This window comes from Populus alba, chromosome 1, assembly GCF_005239225.2.
Source record: "Populus alba chromosome 1, ASM523922v2, whole genome shotgun sequence".
In the NCBI taxonomy this organism is placed as follows: domain Eukaryota; kingdom Viridiplantae; phylum Streptophyta; class Magnoliopsida; order Malpighiales; family Salicaceae; genus Populus; species Populus alba.
Window position 1 is genome coordinate 42,537,784 of NC_133284.1, and position 10,005 is coordinate 42,547,788.

General features: G+C 39.7%; 2 protein-coding genes and 1 non-coding gene across 3 annotated transcripts; 2 read left to right on the forward strand and 1 right to left on the reverse strand.

Moving 5' to 3' along the window:
* Window positions 1–466: 466 nt before the first annotated feature.
* On the forward strand, window positions 467–540 carry TRNAI-UAU (transfer RNA isoleucine (anticodon UAU)). Its single transcript has one exon. It is a non-coding gene; the product is annotated as a tRNA-Ile (tRNA).
* A 308-nt stretch (window positions 541–848) lies between these two features.
* LOC118063573 (protein IQ-DOMAIN 10) lies at window positions 849–4,340 on the forward strand. The gene is made up of 6 exons (XM_035077636.2): window positions 849–989; window positions 1,285–1,349; window positions 1,444–1,611; window positions 2,643–2,870; window positions 3,698–3,811; window positions 3,900–4,340. Exons 1-6 carry the CDS (start codon window positions 971–973, stop codon window positions 4,209–4,211), a joined length of 906 nt encoding a protein of 301 aa, XP_034933527.1. The 5' UTR covers window positions 849–970; the 3' UTR covers window positions 4,212–4,340.
* A 1,919-nt stretch (window positions 4,341–6,259) lies between these two features.
* LOC118063546 (transcription factor TCP4-like) lies at window positions 6,260–9,259 on the reverse strand. Its single transcript, XM_035077601.2, is given in 3 exon segments — window positions 6,260–6,569; window positions 6,655–6,956; window positions 6,958–9,259. Coding segments are annotated over 2 exon segments (1,251 nt in total). The 5' UTR covers window positions 7,942–9,259; the 3' UTR covers window positions 6,260–6,569; window positions 6,655–6,689.
* Window positions 9,260–10,005: the final 746 nt, after the last annotated feature.

A 10,005-nucleotide genomic window follows, 5' to 3' on the forward strand; every position in this document is an offset into this window, starting at 1 on the left:
TTTTCCTCTCAATTTAATGGCAAATTAAGTTTGAATATTTGATATAAGGGCACTTTAGTAATTAAATAAAATACAATAACAATTATGTGATAATCAAATATTTTTTATTGATTTTTTTAAAACACACCAAACAAGGCTGTATATTGTCACACTAGTAAATTTCAGGACATAAAAATATATTTTTTCAAAGTGAGCCGGGTAAGTGAAAAACAAACTAACTCAGTGTAATTTTTCCAAATTATTATTCTTATTAGCGTTTGATTTTTGAAAAATCATATTTGATGTTGTATTAAGGAAATATGAATAAAATCTCGTGGAGCTGAGTTGAAAAGGATCAACATAGAATTAGCCCCCAGAGGGATAAGGAAAAGGTTTTGAAACATTGTTTGACCTCCTATATGTCTTTCTTCCAATGAGTTGTTTTAGTTTATATATTATAAATTTATTATCACCTTAAGAAAAGCAGGGTCCCGTAGCTCAGTTGGTTAGAGCGTTGGTCTTATGAGCCGAAGGTCGCGGGTTCGAGCCCCGCCGGGACCATCGCTTCTGTAGTATATTTTGATTTCCCTAAAATTTTTTATTTTAAAAAAATTATTTTTGAGATTAATATATTAAAATAATTTAAAAATATTTAAAGTTTTAAAAAATATGGTTTGGGATTCTCAAACCTTGGGACTAATGATTGGTGAAATCCAACCAGGTTAGGTGCTCCGTCGGACACCTGATTGCGCAGTCGTTTTAATGTATTTGACTGTTGACCTTCCAAAAGATGAAACACCAGTTTCAGTTTGGTTGAGCAGTCAGTTGAAGGAGAAGAGAAGATAGCACCCATCCCCTTTCCACCTGTTTCTTGCATTGCACTTCAACTTCTACTTCTTAATTAATACTTGGAGTGCCAGTATTGATCTCCACAACCCAATCCAACGAAGAATGTGTTGCTTCTCTTATTGAACCCCCCATAAAAACAAACATGGGTTGTCTCTTCTCTGGTATGTTTGCCACTACGTCTAGTTATTAATTTTCTCTCATAAACAAGATCATGTGTTCATGTCAGCATCAACTTATCAATGATTGATGATAGCTATGTTCTAGTGTACTTGTTTATTCTGGCTTATATTAATGAAATCTGTAGTTGATTCGCTAATCATTGATTCTGCTGTGTGTACGTTGATTAAGTTTGCTGAACTAATCATTAGAAATGGAGGGATGTTCTTGATTTTCTATATACATACGCACGCTTAATCTGCTAGAAATAATTAAGCTGATCTATACCAATGGGCTCAGGGAAGTGGTTGAAGTCAATTATAAGAACGAGAAAAGCGAAGAAAGATGGATCAAAGAAAGTAAAGGTAAAAATACTCAGCTGGATTCTGATGATTCCTTCTGGTAATACAGGAGCTGTTGTTTCTTTTTGTAATCTGTTCCTGCATCTCTGTGAGACAGGTACATTCGGCTACCGAAAAGGCAAACGGGTCAAAGGGGAGCTCACCCACCCATGGAGAATCAAGTAATCTTGCCAATGGTGATTTGGAGAGCAATCATGTTGTTCCTGGATTGTCTCCTGAGTATATAGCTGCTGTCAGGATTCAAGATGCTTTTCGGGCATACAAGGTACATTTCAACGGTGTGATTATACATATATATAGGAGCATTCATTTTTTATTTTTTTTTGGACCCATGAATCAACCCTTTGATTATGATAAGAAGAACATCAAGAACATGGCAGCGACTGCCAGTTTCGTTTCTTCCTTCTTTACAGGACAGCTGCTTATGGCAGCAGCTTCATTTTGTAAGTTGAAATCTCCTCCTGCGTATAATGGATGAAGAATTTGATTTGGCATAGAAGAAACAGAGAGTGATAACTTCAAAACATTCACTCACTCTCCTCCCTTTTGCGGACAGCTGCAATGGGATTCGTACCAATCTCATAGCTCCTCATCACTGCTTGATAATCAAACTAGCCAAACATACCTGATATCATGTAGGATGCTCTTTTTTCAACGTGTTGAGTTGTGTGCCTCTTTACCCTTTTAGAACCTTGTTCCTTTTTCTCCATCGTGCATGCATGTCTAGAAACCTCATACCAACATGAGATGTCTATATTTCTTATTAAAACAATCTGTGTCAGATAATAATTTATTCATTTCTGTGAGGTTCACCATGTTTCATTGATTTAGCCAACATAATTTTGGGATTTCATTTTACTTGCCAGTCCTTTCCCCAGCAGATCGATTTCAAGATTATGGTATCCGGTTGTCCTTTTTTAAGTGATTTTTTCAGGTTAAACCTGTTTTTTTTTATTAAAATTTTAATTTATTTTGTTTTAGATTAATTTTTTTATTAAAAATTCTAATATACTTTGAAAAACACTGATAATAATTTATAGCAATTTATACTCCGGGCGGACAACATAGATTTTCTTGTTTGTCAGGGAGATTTGGTGGTCTGCGGGAGGAAGTGAAGTAGCCTAGAGGGGGGTGGGGACCAAAGAGGCCATGAAGGAAGGATAGAAACTTTTTTTGTTAACGCTGATGGAATTTCAAGCAATCTACTTGCTTGCTCTCTTGAGCTTATGGCCAACCCAACCATTATAGAAGTTGTCTTTTCTGTGAAGTAATAATGGCTGCTTTTCTCGTTTTCAGGCAAGAAAAGCAATGCACCGTCTTAAGGGCGCCGTGAGGTTTAATGTGCTGATTCATGCTAATGACACTCAAAAGCAAGCTTCAAGCACATTAAGCCATATTCATTCATGGAGCAACATTCAGGCACAGATTAGAGCCCGCCGGCACCATATGGTCACCGAAGGCCGTATCAAGCAGAAGAAATTAGAAAACCAGTTGAAACTCGAGGCCAAACTTCAAGAGATTGAGGTACTAATCACTGTTACAAAATGAAATAGTACAGAAAATTATGTCACAGAAAAATATGCTTGAATGTTGCCAATTTTAAGAGGCACCTGACCTGTCAACCAATACAGATCGTCGGTTCCCACTAAATTTTGTTGAAGATTTTTCCACCGCATTGAAGCGAGTGTCACGCTAATTTATTGCATAATTCCAAGAAGATGAACTCTTTTTTATTTTGTTGAAGCTTGTTTTTATTTACAATACAAAATAATTCTTGATGAGCAATGAATGAGCCTGACCCATTCTGTGTGGACTGGTAGCTGTTGGCTTTTTTCTCTGTGAGATGAGGCTATTTGAAAAAAAAATGAAATCCATCCAAGTGGGAAATGTCTTCTAGTTAAGTGGCAGAATTTAATTATGCATTGATCTGACCTCTTCATGCGTCACTACTTTCCCAGTGAACAGTTATAAAAGAAATTTACAAGGATTCAAGAGAAAAGGAAGTCAGCAGCTACTCTCCTTGTAGTTTGGAGTTGTGTTTCAAATAATATTTCATGAAAAGGAAGAATTGCATAAGGTTTGTTGTACAGATACATGCTCTGAGAGAAATTAAATGCATCCAAAGTGGTTAGCTCCCAAGAAAAAAAAAAGAAAAAAAAAGAAAGAAAGAAAAGGGCAATTAACCATATATGGTTCCCCAGAAGCGATGTTCCCAAAGGAAGAATTTAATGGCGCCCTACCATTATGTATTTTATATGGAATGTGGTTGTAAGCCCGGACCTCTAAATTATTGCACGAATTTAAGATCCACTGTCCACAGTTGTTTGCTTAGCTTTGACTTTGTTGACCAGGTGGAGTGGTGCGGTGGCTCCGATACCATGGAGGAAATCCTCTCCAGGATCCAGCAAAGAGAAGAAGCAGCAGTCAAACGTGAACGGGCCATGGCATATGCCTTCTCTCATCAGGTCCATTAACTGTTAACATAATTATTTCCTGCAGTCTCTGGTTCAGTTGGAGAGGTAAACGTGTGAGCTTAATGTGAATGATTTACAGTGGAGAGCCAACCCTACCCAATATCTAGGCCAGGCCTATTACAGCCTCGGAAAAGAAAACTGGGGTTGGAGCTGGAAGGAGCGCTGGATTGCAGCTCGGCCATGGGAGATTAGGGTTCATTCCGAGCCTCATAACCTCAAGAAAGCTCATTCAAAGCAAGAGAGCAAATCGACACTTCCAACCAAACCTGCTTTGTCAAACGGGAAGGTGACTGCTAAATCTAAAATGTTGCCTAGCCCAGCCGTGGATTGTCAAGCTGCCCAGGCTGCCGGTTCTACAGCCGGCTCGTCTCATCAGCTGATTCCGAGTTGACCTTCTTGACACTCCCTTCTTGATCCTGTGTCTCTGTATTGTTTAATTTCGGGGTTGGTGTGAGACTGGCATGCAGCGTGTAAAATAAACATATTTTTGCTTACAGTTATTATTTTATTATTAAGTAAATTATCTTAGTAACTAAAAAGATTAATCAAGCAAATTTGGCTTGTTCGGTAATGACAAGAGGCTTCATTTTCTTGCCTCGAAAAGAAGAAACATGGACATGGAGCTCGAAACCACCGAGGAAGGATGCATTTTAACCGTGAAATTAATTAATGTTCTTAAATCAGCAGGCAACCAGAAGAGCTTCGCACTTTGAGCTAGCTCGTGCGTCCATTATGCATCAATTACCACACCAATCCATTGTTGGTTGCATAGCTAGACAAGAACAAGTACATCCCAACAAGATCTTGCATTCCTAACCCCAATAAATCTGTATTTTTCCTGTAAATCTTAGTTTACTAGGGCGCTATTCAACATGTTCATCTCATGCGTACCGGTATCCCCGCCAGCCACCCTATGTTCTTAGCTTTCAACGAGGTAAAGGAAGGGATTTTGGTGTAGAATTAAGCTTATGGCTGTACCTTGCCCTTGCAGTAGTAATTATCAATTCCAGTATAAAGAACACTAGCTAGCAACCAGCATAAAGCAAAATGTCACCATCTCCATTGAATCCAAGTGTTTCACTTTAATATGTTTTGGTTTCTCCCCCGGTGCCAAGAATTAAAACCCAGCTAGGCTGAAGAGATTTTTTTGAGGGACTGAGATTTACAGGGTAGGGGACCCAAGACAGATGGCAAAGTATCGCATTTTTAGTGGAATCCATCTGTGTATTCTTCCATAATTGAGCCTTGCTGTGTTCATGCCATCATGTGTATTCTTCCATAATTGAGCTTTGCTGTGTTCATCCCATTATTTAATGATGTTTGGAATTGTTGTTGGGGTTACTTTTTAAAATACTTTTAAAATTCAAATACATAAAATAATATTTTTTTTAATTAATTTGTTTTTGATATATGAATATCAAAACTAATTCGAAAAAAAAAAATCAAAAACATTCTTTTAAAGCAAAAACAAAGACATCATCCAGCAAATGTAGCCCCACTCCACTTGTTCTACCTTCTAAATTTATCTAAGCTTAGGAATCATTGATTACACCAAGAATGGCAGGCCATGACCTTTGGATTCCTCCTCACAGCCTGATCTTGATGCAAATGTATCATCCAGGACTGGAGGGCTTGTATTTCAAATCCCACATCAACAACCTAAGCACAAATAGATCCTCCAACAACACCTGGATCTCTTTCAGGTTGGCTAAATAAGGGAATTCAGATAACTACACTGTTTTTTCTGCTATGAAGAAAATGAGGTTTCCGAGATCTATCTTTGATTTGCTTCCTCTTATATGATGAACTCTATGTTTTACTTTCAGACACAAGCCTAGTCAAATCATACTAAAGAGGCTAGTAAAACAGAAAAAACACAATTCTCCACTCAACAGACATAAAGTCTCCATTTCTTTTCCAGCTTCCTATTCTATTCCACATTGCAAACAGCTTCTACTGTTGATGGAAAATGACTCATTGTTCGATGCTCCCGAAAATCCAAGCAACGAAAGAGATGTTAAAGATGGGTTTATTCTTTCAATTCTTTTTGCAGATTTAAGGAAGTTGTTCAGGCATCAAAAGGCAGAAAAGCAACAGACAAATACAATCACAAAGGGAAACTCTCTCTCATCTACATGAAAAAAAAAAAATGAACATGTCCAAACAGAGGAAGTAACCCGTATCGTGTTGCTCCCAATCTGACACCAGAGAAAATAACAAGCAGTTCAAAAGAACACGATATAGTATTGAGCAAGGGGAAAATGCTAGCTACCACAAAAAGTCTATGTTTGCTGATCTGGGGTTGCCTGTTTTATAGAAAATCATTGAAAGGATAACAGATCATGCCTATCAGGTCTGCTCTAGCTGGGGAAAACATGAAACCATTCATCAAATCAAAGTAGCTCTGCTTCTATCAGCAATTCTAGAAATGGAATCAAATACAACCAAACATCCATGACATACAAAAAGCGTAGCAAGATAAACACACAGCCAATCCAACACAAGTTCGAAGCAAAGCTGAGGTATCAAAGCCCTCCCACACATGGAAGCTAAAACAACAGCTAGAAAGTAATACAAATAAACATCTGATAGAAACTAAACAGACCGGGGATCGAAAAACCTGAAACATCCACTCAGATCTCTCTCTCTTCCCACGGTATTTGCCATTGATTCATCTTCAAGTCACCAGGCCAGTCTTTGAGATATCTTCTTAGCACCGTATTAGTCTCTCTTAAACTATGAACAAGTCCTGCAAGAACGAGCTAAAATGAAAAAATGATGACATTATATGGATATAATATATGAAATTGAGAAATGGGTTCTCATGGTAGCACCTGGTAAAGGTGAAATTTTTGACGTTTTTGCTCGATCAATGGCGAGAATCAGAGGAAGCAGAGGACGGCTTGTTGTGAATGCCGTCGTGCTCCTCATCTTCGCCTTGAATTCGTGCTGGAACTCGAAACCCATAGAACTCACCACCTGAGGCAGTGAATCCAATGCCTGATATTGCAGTTTGCTGATGATAAATTTGTGGAATTTGTTGTTGTTCATGATGATCAGGAGTGATTGCTGGGTCTATCCAAGCACGAACTGAAGGCGTGTAACTGGACTGAAGGGGTCCCCTCTGTGAAAAAAAACTGGTTTGGGCCGAAAAACGGCTGTATAGGTGGCGATGGCGACATCGTCTGTAGCGGTGGTAGTGGTGTGTTGAAGAAGAATCCTCCACCTCCACCGACGCCGCCGCCGCCGCCAGCTGCATTCCAAGCCACCAAATTTCTTTGGAAACGGTTGATTTCTGGTGTGTGGTGCTGCTCAGACCACCCACTAGAAGAGCCATCTAGGCCGAGATAATGAGCAGTGGTTCCAGAGAACAGCACTTGATGTTCATTTTGAGCTTGATGGCCATGATGGTGTGCTTGATGTTGCAAAAGAATTGGTTCTTGAAATGATTGGAGCGAGAGCCTCAGATCTTGGCTCTGGCTGCTGGTTCTTGACAGCAAATCTGGTGGATAGTTCTGAAACTGTATAGTTGGAGACGATGTCTCCGTAGAAGCACCCATTGGAAAGAAAGTTTTGATTGTGTCAGCAATAGCATCTGAGTCTAAAGATGGTGGCAGAAAACCCGAACTACAGTTGGGATTTTCTGCCATTTGCTGTTGCATATTTTGAACTTCAATTGCTGCTGCTGCTGCTGTTTTTGAAGCGGCAACATTTTCCATGGAAAGCTGATACTCCCTCTCGTCGCTTATGTTCTGTTGCTGGGTGCTTCTTGTTGTAGTTTTACTGGTTGCGGGGGTGAATCCCGCTGTGGTTGGATCCCATGCGGGTAGCTCTGCAAGCTCGTCTATGGAAGCCTTGGCTTTCTTGATGAGCCAATCGACGGCTTTGCTGGGCCGGTCGTAGCCTAGGCGGTCCTGCACATCGTAGAACTGGATGGCAGTGTGCGCTGAGAGCCGGACGCGGCGGTCTCTGGGGCCCTTGGCAGTACAGACCTTGCTGTGGCGGTCTTTTCTTCCTGTGGACCGAACAATGTGGCCTCCTTGGACCTCCACAATCTCTCCCACTGTGTTTCTTATCCCCAATCTTGACGATGTTGCTGCTTGGCGATGGCTCTCTCCCATTTTTCTTGCATATTCGAGGCCTTGCTCTTGAAGAGTTGAAGATGAAGAAGATAGGAAGTAAGATCTTTTCTTGGATGGTTGTAGAGGAGACTGCTGCTGTTGCTGTGTGTCTAATCTTTGATATAAGAGTTGGTTTTGATCTTGTTGGGACTCTGTGTTTTGGAGATATTGATGGTGGCCAAGAAAGGGTGGCACTTGTTGTTGATGATGATATTGATGCTGTTTGGGTGATTGATGATCTTGTTCTTCTTCTCCCTCTACATGTCTTGAATTGAGAACTACGTTTTGAAGTTGGTGGTGACGGTGGTGATTCCTTCGAGGATCCAGTCTCAGACCCTTGTTCTTTATCTGTTCCAGCTTTTATTGGATAACACTTTTCTTTAATTGGTGAGGGTTGTCTCTTTACCACTCTCTCTAATCTGCTGCTTCCTAATCTCTTCTTGTTGCTTGTGCAACTGCTGCCACCACTCTGATACCTGATGCTGCTGCTTCTGCTGCCTCTCCCAAAAGGTTCTGCCATTCAATATTTCCACTTCCATCAAACCCAACATCACCTCCAAAATAAAATAAAAACCCTTAACCTAAAACTGAAAACCAAGCCTGAAAGCCTACGCCTAGCCTAACCCATCTCCTCCTCCCTTGCTCTCTACCTGCAGCTAGCTAGGCTTTTGATGGTTGTCCCTCTCCACGCAGCACCGCACAAGGGTAATACGGAAAGCAGCCTCTAGAGAAAGAAGACCAAGAACAAGCCACACCCCCGAATTCTCAAGAAGGGTCTTCTTGGGAAATATCCTGCGGTTGTTTCATCGTTTTGTATGGGAAGAGAGAGGGGAAAGGGCGGATATGGTGCTATGGAACAGTAAATATAGGGGCTATGGCTAGCTGGGGAAAGATAAATTCTTTCTTCCTTTCTTGACCTATAAGAAGAGGAGTCCTTGATGATGCCACTGGTAAGTGTGGCAGTGTTTGGTCAGAAATGAGATTAAAGATCTCTGTGACCTCATCACTGCGTCTGCTGCTGCTGTTCTTTCTACCACAGGACGCACAAACACCAACCAAGAAAGAGCTAATGATTCAATCAACAAGTCTCCAAGCCTCAACTTTATTTTACCCCCTCCTCTCTCTCTCTCTGTCTCTCTCCACCCTTTTCTTTCAATGTTTGGTATGTTTCACTCGCCAATTCGGTTCTTTTAAGATTTTTTTTTTTACTATTCCTACTTGACCTGGTTAGAAGTTAGAACCGTTGGTTGTAGTTCAAAGGGAGTGGTGCGTCTCTCTCTCTCTCTCTCTCTATCTATCTCTCTCTCTGGTCTGGATGCTTTGAGAGATTAGATCCTTTATATGCCAACACAGCTTTTGAAAGTGACCCTCCCTTACAGCTTTTCCTCTGCTCCCCCTCTCTTTATTGCTTCGCTCAAAAGGAACAACACCATCTTCCACCCCATCTTTTTCTGGTTGGATTTCTCATACAATGGCATCTTGACACCCTGTATTTTTTTTTATATTTTTCCTTTTAACCAAATTATGTTTCTCTCGATTTGTTATTCTCCTTTTTCTTTTTCTGAATATTATTTACGTAGCCATGTGTTTTTAAATTACTTATAAGTCCAAGTAGAGGTAGAAGATCCAAAGGGAAGAACTGGCTGTACTTGAACTGGAGCTATGGTACTGTGGTCTTTTAGCTGTAATCATTCAGCTTAAAGTTTCATGATTCAATCGTTTTGGCTTTCTTTGATTAATTATTTATCATTTTTCTTGAGTCTTTGTTGTTAAATTATTTATGAAAATCCGAGTTTTCGTTATTTGAATATTTACAAATAAGCAAAATCTTGCAACCATTTAGATTGTTATTGTCCTTTCTTATATATATAAAAAAAAAAAACTGGGGCGAATTTTGTACTTGATAAATTATTTAAATTGAGATTTAAAAAAAAAAAAATGTGTCAGTAGAAGTAAATCATAACCAAAATATTGTTAGATTGGTCACTTCACTCGTTTGTTCACCATCATAAGTTGAAAGGCAAATGAACTAATTGTCTTTAATTGCTATTTTTATCTCAAAAG

Coding starts and splice junctions, on each gene's coding strand:
- LOC118063573 (XM_035077636.2), top strand. Junction 1,612..2,642: donor ATGCTTTTCGGGCATACAAG/GTACATTTCAAC, acceptor TCTCGTTTTCAG/GCAAGAAAAGCAATGCACCG. Junction 2,871..3,697: donor CCAAACTTCAAGAGATTGAG/GTACTAATCACT, acceptor TTTGTTGACCAG/GTGGAGTGGTGCGGTGGCTC.